The sequence below is a fragment of the Marmota monax genome, unplaced genomic scaffold (genome assembly GCF_021218885.2).
Source record: "Marmota monax isolate L192 unplaced genomic scaffold, Marmota_monax_Labrador192_F-V1.1 WCK01_AAM20220418_F8-fsc00425, whole genome shotgun sequence".
NCBI classification, from domain to species: Eukaryota; Metazoa; Chordata; class Mammalia; order Rodentia; family Sciuridae; genus Marmota; species Marmota monax.
This window is the reverse complement of record NW_026695206.1, coordinates 490265-505559: the sequence shown is the minus strand read 5'-3', so window position 1 is coordinate 505559 and position 15295 is coordinate 490265. Positions and strand designations below refer to the sequence as shown.

The window sequence follows — 15295 nt, the reverse complement described above, 5'->3', positions numbered from 1 at the left end:
ATTATATCCCCAGGACCTGTCGGTGTAGCACAGCGACTGCTGCGAAGGCAGGAATGCCAGCACGCATGTGGCCAAAGAACCAAGCCTGTGATTGCTGGACACGGAGGAGGAGGGACAATGGTGCATGATTTATTATTTTGGATATTTTGTGCCTTAAAGCTAATGGACATGTAGTCACTGTAGTATTTGTTGTCTTAGTGGGGCCACTAGATGCTTCTAAATGACACAGGTGAGCACCATGGCTGAGCATTGTGGGATGGCTTTGGCTGTGGGGCTCCGCAGAGCAGAAGAGGCCTTTCTGCCGTGCACTGGTCAAGAGAAAGCACCACATCCAGTGATGAGCTGGACAGGATAGGGGCAGCAGAGGGCCTCATCTAGTCATGTGCTCTGGAAAGCACGTCGAAGGCGGCTGCCTGTATGCAGCTTGCAGAGAGCGGGGAGGTCCTGGGCAGGCTCTGAGGTCCCTGGGCAGCCCTGCCCTATGCACTGGGGCTGTATAGAGCTGTGATTGAGGGTGCTCGGCAGACTGCATGGAGTCACTCCTGCTCACCATTTATGTGTGCAGGAGAGAGTAGGGAAGAGGGAGTGCGTGTGGTAGCTGCATGTCAGGGTGACAGGTTCACAGTGATGCCTGGGAACATCCTGATGCGACTGAGTCAGTCTGGTGTGGAGCATTCAATACAGGGACTTGTGTTGCTTAGAACACACAAAGATAGCTTCCAGCACAGAAAGGGTGATGCCAGCCAGCCCTTGGCGTTCAGATGTCCTGAATGTGAGAGTCCTTATGCCCATACTTTATGTACTCATAACAAAGAATGGGTGAACACTGGGGTGGAGCAAAGCTCTTACAATCGTAATGGCTCCTAAAATTTTAATGATTATACCCCACAGAATTGCAGTAATAAGAGCATTTTTTGAGATTCAAGAATTTCCTCTGATAAAATATTGAATTTTTATATCATGTTTTTTGTTGTTGTACTGTATTTTGTCCCATGTTGTATATAACATAAAGACTTATTCTAAAAGCTAAAGAACACTCACCTATGATTTGATTTATGGTGTGCCTGAATCTGTGCCACCTATTGTGCAGATTGTCCTATTCACGTGGCTTCTGATGAAGAGAACAGGGTTCCCCGATGCCAGCAGCCCTGCCAAGCCACGGTGAGCCACACCCGCATTCCAGCACATATGTGAACAGACAGATGCTGAGACCCGGTGCTCATACAGACAGGCACATATACCCACAGATGACAATGCGAGTATATGTTGAGATGGGAAGTGAGTGTGTGTGTGTGTGTGTGTGTGTGTCCACACAAATAGTCGTACAACTAATTGTTGATGTAGCTGTCCACTTGTAACTAGACTTTTCTGTTTAACATCAGGCTCATTTTACTTGTACATTTTACAATCCTTTTAATTTATATCTCATGTCACACCTGTTCAGTGCTGACTACCGGGCATTGCTGGGTTGGTGGAAATGGGAAGTGCTAGGCAGTATCAGGGTGACCTGGCAGCTGGCATCTGACTTCCACACATTCCTGGTGTGGGTTTCTTCTCCTGCATGGACAAGTGATGTTTGCTTCCCCTTTACTTGCCTTTTCCTGTCCTAAAAATGATGCACCTCCACGGGCCTTCCCAGGACAACCTGGTTCCTTTGAGGGTCTGGTGAGAGTCGTGGGTGCCCAGGAGCACTCAGGCCACATTATGGGAACTAACACTCCAGATGGATTTCGCATGGTAAACACCTAGCCAAAAGAGCACCCACGGGTGTGAGTGCATGTGTGATGTGTAGGTGTGTGTGTCTGGGGCAGGCCAGGTGGACAGGCTGAGAAGAGCCAGCTGCTCCTGCAGTATGGCCCCAGCCTGCAGAGTTGGGTCTGCCTGGCTGGGCTGTTCCTTCCCAGCATGTTCAAGGGCTTCTGAAGCTGCTGCTCTGACACCTTCCTGTCCCTCCTGGTTGCCTTTGCTGGAATCTGGATCTTCAAAGCCAGCCAATGAGTAGGAGCTTGGCCAGCCTGACTCTTCTGTGTAGAGACTGCTTCTCAGTGGATTGATAATGTTCTATTTTACAGTTGTAAATAGAAAAGCATTAAGACTTCTAAGAGGCATGCATATCTGTAGGTATGTTTCTGAATCTCATTCTAAAATTTATTTGTAGATAGCAAAATTAGAGCTTTGTGGAATGATTATCCTATTAGTAAGACAGTTACTGATACTTGAAACCATTTAGCAAAGGTTGCATCGAGATTCAGCGACTTCCCCGCCCAGATGGCCACCACGCCCCACTCATTGGACCTGGGTGCTCCTATTGTCTGCCCACTTGCACTGGGAGTGCATAGCACTGGCATTGGAGACACTGATGAGGGCACATCTGGCTCCCCTACTTGCTATTTGTGAGCAAGCTGCTTACCTCTCTAAGCCCAGGTTGCCTCGGGGGTTCTTTGTGAGGGGTGAGTAAAATCCTATCCTTATGATACTCAGTGCTGGCTCATGGTAGACAATTGATTGTGGCAAGCATGGTCCCTAAAATCCTGCTATCACCCGGCACTTGTTAAGACTATGCTTCCCAAGTTAAGTGAATGGCGATCCTTAACACTGGATGGCAGGGTTTGACTTAATTGCATGATTTCTCATATTATTATTTGCTCCTTTTTTTCTTGGGTTTCTTTTTTCTAGCATTACTAAAAATTTTCATTTTTAATATCTTTGCTTTCTTCCAATTTTATTAAAATTTTAAATATTGAACATGTTGAAATTTTTATAACTTAGTTTCATAAACATAATCCCAGTTGACTCTTGATAATTTAATATCATGTTTGGCACAATTATAATATTAATGTTTTATTTTTGGAGAAATGCATTTTAGATGGCTATGTTTCCAATTAAGCCATCTTTATATAAATATGTAAAAGAAACTCAGTTGAAAAATGTATTTGGGGCTGTGATTTGCATCCTGAATTTTGTGTGTCCCTACTAATTTCCTTGTTGAAATTAAACCATGGTGGCCCCCAGGATAACCTTTCTTAAGTTTTGTTTTCCTATCTCTGCAGAATTGGTCTTTAGCTTTTGAAATTTGCTTTTCCTTTTGCATCAGGAGAATATATACAATAAAGATTATGGACAGTACATTTTTATTAATAGAAAGAATCATCCTGTTCCTAGAAGGACTGCTTATAATAGTAGCAAAACAACACTGAGGACAGTCCTATAGAGCCAATGGTGAGGAATTGGCTGAGATGACTATGGTATGTCCACGTCTACCACATAGGTAATAAAAGTGGTATTACAGGGCATGTTAATTAACATGAAAGAAATGAAAAGGTATCAAAACAATAAAACAATGTTATGTTTTGTAAGAATAAAGTATTCTTACATTATGCTCTTACAAATTATAAATCATTAACTGTGGTTATTTCTATGTCTTGTAAATATGGATGACTTGAATTCCCTTTATAATTTTGTATGTTTTCTGAATTTCTATAATAACAGTTTCTTATATAGTAGACATATTTAGAGCATATTAACCTATCTTATGATTATGTAGATAACTTATTAAAAGATGCATGCTTAAACATCTTATTCTTAAATGAGGCAGAGAAAAGAGGTGCATATAAAAACGTATATTGGAAATGGGAATGAGAATGAGCAAGCTGACAGAGTCAGCATGAGTGCAGTAAGGAGTTCACTGTGCCATGCTTCCAGTGTTTCCTCCTTTGGAACTTAGAGATTGAAGAACGACCATGCAGAATCCCTGAAGCACTGAGACTGCGTGGGGGCACATCCGTAGCAGGGCCTGGTCCTGAGCCTTCCCTGGCACAGGTCTCCCTGAGCTGGTGGGACATGTGCTAGGTGGCCGTGTACGCCTGGTGGTGCTGCTCAGAGGGGACGAGTCCTTGAAGATGCTGACCATCCTCACCCTCCATCCTTCCCTGGAGTGCTGGGTTTGTGTCCGTGAAAAGGAGCTGCATGGCATTTGCTATTCTCAGGGATTTTTCTGGAGGATTTTGTTTTGTTTTGAGATTTTGGAAAGTGTATCTATTTCTTATAAAGGAAGTATAGAAAATGGATCAGGTTCACCCAGTCACTCTTCACCTGACTAAAAGCTTCTCAAGGGCTTCCCCTTGATTTGTACAAAATTTGGCCTGAAGTTCTCATGAGATGCATCAGTTGCTCTCCAGTTTATATTCCAGACCTGCTTACAGAGCTCCTTTTGCTCTCCCAGACTCCATTAAAGTCTGCTATGTCCATGATCTGTTTCCTGTCCAGCCCTGGGCCAAGGCGCCCCAGGTTCTCATGCTTGTCTACCTGTTCCTGGCCATGGTGCCCAGGTCAGGTGCTCCAGGCCCCTGTGCCTCTGTCCCCACAGTGCTCTTCCCCGTGTTTGTGTCCCCATGCTCTGCAGGAGTCTGTGCTCTTTCTTACCTTAGAACTGTGCCCATTATTTTTGGCACTGGGAGAGCTGCCTGCACTGAGAGAGCTGCCTGCATCGAGGAAGCGCCTGGGAATGCTTGCAGAGTAAACAAAAGCCCTTTCACTTAGAGAACCGCAATCAAACAGGCTGCAGTGCTTTGAGATAGCTACGAGATCATCATCAAATTTAATTTTTTCATATAATATCTACCAAAATCTGTGGGATTCATTTTGAGAAATACTAACATTAAAGAAGAAAATCTGACCCCCCCAATTTGTGATGCTACCCATTCTTCATCTTGCTGTGTCATTGAGTGGTTGGTTGAACATTATATGACCTGGCTCAATACCCACGCAGCTGTGAGGCTCCAAGGAAGGGCTGGCAGTATTATTTTGCCAACAAGACTTGCTGGGACTGATTTTAGCCTGGAGTGGCTGCATCAAGAGTTCCTCATCAGAAAGAAAGTGGAGGACCCTGGCCCTGACAAGCGCTCCATGGGCTTTTGTGAGGGTCGAGTCTGCTGTGTGAACTGGGACCCCCTGCAGTGGTGCGGTACCTTCATGACCAGGCCTCCAAGCTGAGGCCAGTGCAGGTCAGGCTCCTGCCTTTCCCGAGGGTTGGAGAAGGGACACACTCTCAAAGGTAGCGTCTAGGCCCTTCCCTCATCTTCAAGAGGAGGAAGTCCAGGCTCAGAGAGGCAAATGACCTGAATCAAGGTGAAAAGACCCAAATCCTTTGACTCCAGCTTCTGCGTCCCTACATGTTCTTTTTTCTGCTCTACGCTATGACAGTCGCCACAAGAGTCATAGAGTCCCCAGTATGAAAGACAAGGAGTGAGATCCTGCCTCTGAGCAGAGTTTCACGCTCTAGAGCCACCTGGAAGGTGCTTTAGTGCTCTGTCTCTGTTTTTTCCTTAGCAGTCCCAGGGCCATCTGTTCCCGAGTCCTCTGGAGCGGGCAGGAGCATGCAGAGCGGATGTTCACTGGATTAGTTTTTCAGATCTCTTCTCTATTTCTAGGAAGAGATGAGTGATGGGTGGTTGGACCTTTGATCACGTGGCAATACAAGGGGATTTTCATGGGACATTAACAGTCATTTAATGGGTTTTCCAGAGTACTAGGGTCAGTTTCATTTTTGTTTTTATAGTATTCAAACTGTCAATAATTTGGGAAGCCAATTCTCTTTTTATGACATCAAATGCCACTTAGTTTTATTGAGGGGAAGGAAATAGTGCGCCCGCTCTAATTTGTGCTTACAGTCTGCCTGTTGGTGTCTCTCAGTGTTTCTGTCAGGTACAGGAAGCGCTGGCCTTGCGCAGCCTCCTTGGTATGAATTTCTTTGGGAGGTCATGGTCATTGGCTCAGGGCTGATGTCTCTTCACCAGCACATGATGATTAGCTGTTGGGTTCCTGCCTTTCTTCTGGTTCAGGGAGGAATCTTCACATTTGTGTCCATATTTTCATCCTTTGCTAACAATGTTTAAGAAGTTTCCTTAGCCCCACTTCCTTCATGGAGTGATTGATTTTTCTCTTATGGCCTTAACTAGCCACCAGTGGTGTCCTTGCTTCACCTCCTTCCCTGTGACCTTCCTCTCCTTCCTCTTCCCTCCACCACCACTCTGAACAGCGAGGGTGGAATCACACCAGCTGGTTTACCAGTAACTTGGCAGTGTTAATTTTCATGACCCTCGTATCTAACCTCTGAGGTCCACTCATTCTTTACAACTTGGTGATTAGAGTAGGGACACGGCAAGTGTGCATCTACCTTCACAGGCTTTGAAATTCCACATGCCTGGGCTGGAGTGTAGAGGGGAGGGCATGCCAGGCTCTGCATCTAGCACTGCGAAGGCACAGCAAAGCAAAAGCATGTGCCCTTGACTTCCAGGGTGAGGGGCAGCTGCAAAGTCATCTGTGTCCAGCCTCTCATTTTCACTGATGCCTAGCTGCAGTGAGAGGTCTGCGAGGGTGGCACAGCATGTGTGTGGTTCACAGAGAGCTGAGGGCATTTCTGCTTCTTCCTCAGAGGATCCCTGCGCTCTTACTATTACTGAGCTCCCTTCCTTCCACGAGGTTGAAGATACCTTCTCAGTGATGTATCAGCCAGTAGGGAATCAATGTGCTGGCCTGAGAACTGAGGGCTGAGCTTGTAGCCTTGGCCTGTAGCCTTTCCCCACTCCAGCCATGGAGAACCCCACGCAGCTCTGCACTGTGTCATCACTGTCTATGCACATCCGCACCATGGACCACAGTGTCAGCTCACAGCCGCCAAAGGTCGCTTCGCCTCTTCAAATCCCAGTTCTCGAAGCTCAACAGGGGACAGCTATGGTCCCAGCTCAGGTGCTGTCTGAGAACTTTCCCGTGTGCCCAATGTCCATGTGTGAGGTCACAGGAGCTGCTACAGGCTCTGCCTCTGCCCTGCGCCCGTTTCTGCGTGCATTTGGTCACAGTCGCCTGCACATGCTCATGGTTCACTGTGGGACCCTCTATCCACATGGTTGTCTTGCTTGTCTTCATATGCCCCAGCAGCAGAGTGTGGATCACCAGAACATGATGAGAGTCATCAGCCAGTGGGCTCGGGCGGGGGTGGGGGCGGGGTGAGGGGCACGCAGTGCAGCTGTGGCTGAGTGGAGGTGCTCTTGGGTCCACGTGATTATAGCTCTGTAATTTATCACTGGCTCCCTAAGTCAGATGAGAGGTTGCACTCAGAGGGTCAGCCAACATGGCCCAGCAGTTGCTGGGGGTCACTGCTTCTGGATCAGGGAGAGCTGGGCTTGTTCAGCAGGGGATCCAAGCTTGCTATGGGAATTGCATGGATTGCTCATAAATTATGAGGGAAATTCTAGCAACTGCTTTCTGGTCTTCAGTGTTCTGGGCCAGAGGTTAATTACTCGCCTGGAGTCCCACCACTGTCGTGGTAATACATCCCGACCGTGCTGGCCTGCTCCCAGGCACATCGCGCCTGCGGATGAGCACGCTCATAAATCACTGTCTGGGGAAATGTTTCTTTTTTTTTTTTTTTGGTAAATACCTGTGATCATATTGGAAATAAAGGATCTGGGCTTCCACCGTTGCTCTTCTTTGTTTTCCAATAATGACTCTGAGGAAATCATGCATTGTTTTCAGAGTGTTTGTTCCACAGGAGCTGTGACCAAGGACAAGTAACTGTAGGACAAGAGTGACATTGCTAATGCACAAATAAGACAATTAACAAATTAACCAAAGGGAACTTAAACTTGCATTCCACATTTCAGTCAGGCAGGCTCTGAAGACTTGGCTCTTCTTCTGTGGCTTCCTCCTGCCAGTTCCTCCAGAGCAGCCCCCAGGGCTTCCCTGCAGCCCTGCACTGTGCTCCTCTGGGTTTAGGGGAGCTTATTTCTGGTGCACGCTCTTGATTCTTCCTCTGGTGCTGTTCACACAGCGCCCTGCATGTCCTGGCACCCTGGATCTGACTGCCCATTCAGCCCCCAGCTGCCGCGCAGGAAGGTGCTCTGAATGCCAGGTGAAGGCAGACTTCTGGTCGGCAGCTCCTCCAGAGGGAAACCGCTGGGTAAAAGCATTAGTGATTTTCCCACCGAAGCCTGACGCTACAACAAAACCAAATCACTGGTGAGCACACACCTCCCTTGGTGTCATTGCCCCTTGTCCTAGCAGTGGACATGCCACAGCAGAGGTCTTGTTCTTGGTCAGAACCTTTGAGACTTCGGCTGTATTTCCTCCTGCTCTTGGTAAACACTATTCTTCCGGTAGCACGTTTAGGGCCTCCTGAGGTCATCTTGTGCCCTCTGAACAAGTCACAAATGACAGGTGTCTTTCTTACACCTATGTGGCCAAAGCCAGAGCGCCAGGATCAGGTTTTTTTTATTTCCTTTTCCTACCTAATTGTAGTTTTAAATTAACTCTTTACCACCTTTTTTTGTCCTCTATCTCATATTCTTTTGTCTGTTTGTTTGTTTAATCAGTAAAATTCAGTTTCATAAGGTGCTGTTTTCACATTGGTGTATGACTTGTCCTTAGGTGAGGGCTGGTTCTTCTAATATCCTCATGATTTTATTGCCTAGAACCATGTTGGTCTTGATGAATCATCTTCACACAGGCATGCATTAAATTGGGGTCTGATTTTTTTTCCTGTTGTTTTAGCCCTGCTTGGGTAGGCAGTTGCCCTCATAATGCTTTTTTTGTTACAGACCTGAGGTGACTGTTTGGGCCAGGCTGGACAGGTCAGGTGCCCCACATGGCAGCCACGTGTGCTCTTCATTACTACTGGTCTCTCTGGATTCTCTTTCCCCAACATCCTCACAATGGAAGACTTTGAAGTCACTTCCATTCGACTGCACTGGCTGTGGGAATTTGGAAACACCCCGTCAAGCCCAGTTGGGAGAGACAGAGGTCCAGGACCCTGGAGCCTGAGTTCCACTGCCTCAGGCCTGCCTGCATTCGGTCCCTGGCTTCTCCTGCTGGCCTTGCTGGGGTTCTTCTGCCCTCTTCCTCAGCCCACTGGTCTTTCTTAACTCTGTCTCAGTATTCTCTTGAAAAATTTAATCTATTCCCGACCGCATCCTAGAGCCCAGGTCTGTAGCTGGAACATGGCAGGTGCTAAAAAAAAAATCTGTTAAAAAATGAACAAATTAACTTAATGAAGTATCCATGAGGTGGCACTTTATAGTTACCTATTATAGTTACCATCATGTTTCTTTTTGTTCCTTGATGTGTTTAAAGAAAACAGTGGGTTTAAACCTCTTTTGGTGTCAGAACATAATTTAAAGACCACAACATGCAAAGCCCTCCTCAGTTTTCAGTCATATGTGGAGTTTGCTGCCCACACAGTGCTCATTAGATCTGATTGCCTTGGCCAAGTGTCCTGGGGAATGCCTGAGGTTCTGATGTCTTAATTGCCGTCTAGATGGTAATAGGTCTCAGGCACAGCTAGTGTGACAACATCTGCATTCACATGAGACCTGCTGAACGATGGGACACATGTTCCTCTCTTGCCTCCTGCATTTCCTGATGAGTGTTGAAAGCCAAAAGAACGCCTGGATGCACCAGCCCCAGGCCTGGTTCGTGCCACCTGGGACTGGGAGAGGCAGGTCTTTGCCCTTCACTGGGGAAGCTCGCCCAGTGCGAGGGGCCAGCAGTTGCAGTACTTCCCACCTTGGCTCTGGGGCACAGTGGCTCCAGCTCTGACCCTCCATCTCGCAGCCCACTGTGAGTCCTTTCTGTGCCTGTGTACTTGTTCTGGACTTGGGACATGAGCACCAGGTTGCAGTGTTGTGGCATGGGTTCAATGGCTTCTCCAGTGAGGACCCCCAGCACAGACTGGGATACTGAGGGTTGCCGCTGGCGTGTTATTCCCATTGACACTGGCTTTCAGCTTTTTTCTAATTTTAAGATTCACTGATTTTCTTGCCAGTGAGAATTTGAATATTATGATTAGTCTAAGTGAAATAAAGATAGTGGCATCTAAATCTACCTGAGATATTTAAAAATAGGGCTATGTGGCACCTAGAGGCTGTGTTGGGTGAAGTCACACTGAAGGCTACTTCCTGTTCACAGCACAATTCTATGTATAGATCAAAATGCTTCCAGTATCAGACTCCTACATAGGCATATAATATGTGGATCAGGTGCATGACAGTAATTATCACCTGTGGACTGCACAGGTGTCCTTCAGTTTCAGATTGTGGGATAGCAGAAAGCTCTGTTATTGGAGGCCGAAAGAGGCAGGGTCACCCTGAGCATGCTGTGACTGAGGGGTTTCTGAAGGTTAATATGGTCCACCCAAGACTGCCCATATCTGATTTTGTTTGCTAGCTGTTCTGTTGGCCTTTGGAAGGCAAGACCTAATTTAAAGCTATGAGGAGTAGATTGTCTTAGGTCTGCTAGGAAAATCATGAAGTAACTTTATGTAACAGACTGCTGTTTTTAATCATGTTTTGTGTGTACTCTGGATTTGATTTGTTGATTGATTAAATTATTAATAGGTATATAAGAAGGAAACATTTCAGCATTTAAAAAAATCTAAGCAATTATTCTTCATAATTTATGAAGAAGAGTATTTGAAAGTGTGTGGAATTCTCTGAGGCAGGCGTTACCGCCTCGGTGGCTCTTTCTGTCCTCCAGTGCTTGGCTTCTGAGCATAGGAACCTCCTGGCTGCACCTGCGTGGCCAGAGGTCTTGCAGATGCTGGTGGACTACGTGCAACTGTTGTGTTTTTTGCTATGGTTCTCATCCTTGCGGGAGTGTAGGCCAGCGGGAGTGTCAAGGAGGTGAATCTCGTGGCTCAGGAACTGGATGCAGGGGAAGGGTATAGAAAGGTGTCTTGGAGGGCCAAGTTTTCTTTTTTTTGCAATGAATTCCAGTGTGTGTATTTAAATCACACATCAGCGACAGGACACAGCCTGCCGGTCCAGGGTTATAGGGAAGCCAATTAATGCATCCATTTGTTTTTGTTTTTGTGGCAAGAACAGCTACAATCTACTCATTTAGCATGAATCTTGTATACAGAATAATTTTATTACCTTGGGTCTTATTTGATCCATGGATAATCAGGACAGAAGGTGAATGTGTGGGGAATTTGAGTTGATTGTGCAATATCCAAGTTAGGACTGGGACTCAGCAGAGACCTGGAATAAGGTAAGTATGGAATGTCCCTGCGGGCTAGCATAGGTAGTATTTTCTTGGCTGTTTCCAGCCTTGGCTCTACCTTCTAGGTCTGGACTGTCATTCAGTCCAGAATTCCCAGGGGCTGTCCTGGAGCACAGGTTGATTTTCTCTCAGAATATGGAAACGTGGACCATCCGCGCAAGAGCCTATTCCTATTTGTGCTGCTGTTATGCTTAGCTCTTTGCATTTTGGAGTGGTTGTCAGTGGTTTACAGTGCCCAGTGGAAAGGAAGGGTCCTAGGTGTCCCTGCAAAGAGGAGAGACTGGGAGAGGTCACTCTGGGGCCCTGCACTTGGTTCTAGGTGGTGCTACTCTGGAAGCAGCGTGGGAGGCTGCCCTAGGCCTGAGCCACGAGCGTGCTGCCTGTCTGGTGGTGCTGAGTCTGAGGCAGAGAAGAGGTGCAGGCAGCCCTCTCTCAGGAGCAGTGGCTGGTCAAGCAGTGGGTGTTCATGGCTGCCCAGCAAGGGAGCTCCCTGGAGTAATACATCTGTGCCAGCCTGCATCCAGTGGGACCTGTGGGAGAAGAGGGGGAGTAGATACTGGGGGCAGGGGCCTGAGGGGAAGGACAGACAGACATAGCCTTGATTTGCATGATCTTTGAATGTAGACTGGCATGGTGCCATGTCGGTGTGTTGTTAAATCAGACTGTGCTGGTGACTTTAAGCTGTCATCCACTCTAGATCATCAGGCCTTGGGGAGAGCACCTCCAGACAACTCAGGAGGATCACACCTCACTATAGTCTTGTCCTCACAAAGTAGAATTTTGTGATGTATGTGTGTTTGCTTGTCTTAAAAATGTCCTGGCTGTCTTCTAAATCATAACTTCTGGGCAAGAGGTTCTTGGTTATATCAGAAAGCGAGCCATCCTCTCTGTGTAGTTCAGAGGCCAGTGGTTCTGCTTCATGTAGGTGTTTTACAAAAACCCTGAGATGGATTCATTTACATGAAACTTTTAAGCAAAAATAAGAAAACAACTTATTAATGAACTGGTTAAATTCAGACTCCTGTGGTGGGCAGTGGACAGTGCAGCAACAGAACAAATTGACTAACGCCAAGTACTTGCAGTGAGGTCTTGAACTGCGGAGACTTGATTGGGCGGGATGGTGAAAGGAAGTGCACTGAGCTCTGCTGGCCTGGCTCCTCCTGAGTGTTGGGGCGCTGGACCTCCCAGAGGCAGCCTGGGTCCTGAGTGTTGGGGTGCTGGGCCTCCCAGAGGCAGCTTGGCTTCCTGAGTCCTGGGGTGCTGGGCCTCCCAGAGGCAGCCTGGCTCCTCCTGAGTCCTGGGGTGCTGGGCCTCCCAGAGGCAACTTGGGTCCTCCTGAGTGCTGGGGTGCTGGGCCTCCCAGAGGCAGCTTGGCTTCCTGAGTCCTGGGGTGCTGGGCCTCCCAGAGGCAGCCTGGCTCCTCCTGAGTGCTGGGGTGCTGGGCCTCCCAGAGGCAGCCTGGGTCCTCCTGAGTGCTGGGGTGCTGGGCCTCCCAGAGGCAGCCTGGCTCCTCCTGAGTGTTGGGGTGCTGGGCCTCCCAGAGGCAGCCTGGCTTCCTGAGTCCTGGGGCGCTGGGCCTCCCAGAGGCAGCCTGGCTCCTCCTGAGTGCTGGGGTGCTGGGCCTCCCAGAGGCAGCCTGGCTTCCTGAGTCCTGGGGCGCTGGGCCTCCCAGAGGCAGCCTGGCTCCTCCTGAGTGCTGGGGTGCTGGGCCTCCCAGAGGCAGCCTGGCTTCCTGAGTCCTGGGGCGCTGGGCCTCCCAGAGGCAGCCTGGCTCCTCCTGAGTCCTGGGGTGCTGGGCCTCCCAGAGGCAGCCTGGCTCCTCCTGAGTCCTGAGGCGCTGGGCCTCCCAGAGGCAGCCTGGCTCCTCCTGAGTGCTGGGGTGCTGGGCCTCCCAGAGGCAGCTTGGCTTCCTGAGTCCTGGGGTGCTGGGCCTCCCAGAGGCAGCCTGGCTCCTCCTGAGTCCTGAGGCGCTGGGCCTCCCAGAGGCAGCCTGGGTCCTCCTGAGTGCTGGGGTGCTGGGCCTCCCAGAGGCAGCCTGGCTCCTCCTGAGTCCTGGGGTGCTGGGCCTCCCAGAGGCAGCCTGGCTCCTCCTGAGTGTTGGGGTGCTGGGCCTCCCAGAGGCAGCCTGGCTCCTCCTGAGTGCTGGGGTGCTGGGCCTCCCAGAGGCAGCCTGGCTCCTCCTGAGTCCTGGGGTGCTGGGCCTCCCAGAGGCAGCCTGGCTCCTCCTGAGTGCTGGGGTGCTGGGCCTCCCAGAGGCAGCCTGGCTTCCTGAGTCCTGGGGCGCTGGGCCTCCCAGAGGCAGCCTGGCTCCTCCTGAGTCCTGGGGTGCTGGGCCTCCCAGAGGCAGCCTGGCTCCTCCTGAGTCCTGAGGCGCTGGGCCTCCCAGAGGCAGCCTGGCTCCTCCTGAGTGCTGGGGCGCTGGGCCTCCCAGAGGCAGCCTGGGTCCTCCTGAGTGCTGGAGTGCTGGACCTCCCAGAGGCAGCCTGGCTCCTCCTGAGTGCTGGGGTGCTGGGCCTCCCAGAGGTGGCCTGGCTTATCGTGAGTCCTGAGGCGCTGGGCCTCCCGGAGGTGGCCTTGTCTGCTGAGGCTATGTGGGAGCCTTCGTGAGGCAGGACAGGGCACTGGGAGTAGGACATGGCATGCTCCGCCCTGACACTGTTCTGACCTGAAGTCTTTCTTTACCCATAGGTGAGCGTCCCTATCAGTGTCCTTACTGTGACAAAGGATTCAGTAAGAACGATGGGCTGAAGATGCACATCCGAACGCACACCAGGGTAAGACTGCTCCTGCCTCTCCAATGGCAGCTGTAACATCCATGATGTAAAACCACGCTCACAGTAAAAGGAAAGTGTCTGACTTTATGTGAGAAAAAGTGCTGCAACTGAAATTCTGTTTATGTTCATGATAGACATTTATAGATACGTGTTTTTGAAAGGCCAAAGGGGGAAAAATTTCCAGCCCCAAAAATGTCTGATTCTTTGAATTGTGAGTCAGTTTCGGGAGTTATGAGTGACAGACTACCACTAAATAGATCTTTACAGTTTCATACTAGAAAATATGAAGGTTTTTTCTTGCAGAATACTTACAAGTGACAGGACATCCTTGTGAAGACGAGTCTGTCAGCATTTGGCCAGTGAGTAATACTTTCAGGAAAGACATCACCAGTGATCAACGTTGCAGCCTGTGACTGTAGACAGAGCCAGACCAGTTCTCTCAGAATTCAGTGGACTGCCTGGGGTGGAGCATGCCAGTGAGCCTTTTATGCTGTTCTGAATTCTGTTAATTTTCTTTCATGAATTTTTCTGTCCTTGATCTTAGGCAGTTCAGACTCAATTTAATGATCAGTGCAGGTGGCATTTCCTTGGGACACCATGCAGTGAGACCCAGTGAGATGCATGGTCTCTGAGACACACTGTATCCAGAGGGGCTGGATATACCTGAAGGCTTTAGGTGGTATATTGATGTAGAATTGAAAACTTACCAAAAAAAAAAAAAAAAAAACTTGACCAAAGAATAAAGCTATTGAATTGCGCAATGTGGTATAAGCAGAAGGCTGAGGGAGGAGAGTTCCCCCTTTGGGGGTGTGGATGTGAGGCAGAGGAGTCACCATGACCCTGTGAGCTCAGGTCGGGAGGTCCTGCAGATGGAGTCAGGCAGCCATCTTGGAGGGTGACCACGTCTTGCAGTGCTGTGCTAACATGTGAGACAGGCAGGGATGGAGGGGCCATGAGGACCTGGGGGGAAGTCTTGCTGCCTTTGGTTTGAAGGGGCTGTGAGGACCTGGGGAGCAGTCTGGCTGTCTTTGGTTTGGAGAGGCTGAGTGGACTGGGGAGTGTGTCTGGTTTACAGCAGGAGAGCAACATGGTGAGCTTTGTCATAGAATGCTTGCTCTGAGGCTGCTCTCCAGTGAGGACTGAGGGCAGCCCTGGAGACACAGACCCAGCTAGGAGGCATGGGGCCAGGTGAGTGGAAGGGGACCCACACCACATGGCCAGAGATTTGAAATTGGGGAGCAGCTATGGGAGTCGCCTTTGAGAACAGTGGTGGCGAGGTTTAGACAGGGTACACACAGGTGGTGAGGAGAGGCATCCCCAGGGAACCAGGAAACCTGGCAGGGCCTTAGGGACCTCCACATTCTCCACTTAGAGACAGGAAACACTCGGTGGGTTTAGAGAGAAACCCTGGAAGGGAAGGAGGCTTCACACTGCATAGACTGAATACTTGAGAACTTCAACTAGTTCTG

At 49.2% G+C, this 15295-nt stretch overlaps 1 protein-coding gene across 1 annotated transcript in view; it reads left to right on the top strand.

Moving 5' to 3' along the window:
• The window catches only part of Prdm5 (PR/SET domain 5), a 132159-nt gene that overhangs the window by 82042 nt on the left and 34822 nt on the right, over positions 1-15295 (top strand). The window contains exon 13 of the mRNA XM_046430303.2: positions 13741-13826. Within this exon, the coding sequence (XP_046286259.1) occupies positions 13741-13826 (86 nt within the window). The remainder of the gene's footprint in view (positions 1-13740; positions 13827-15295) is intronic.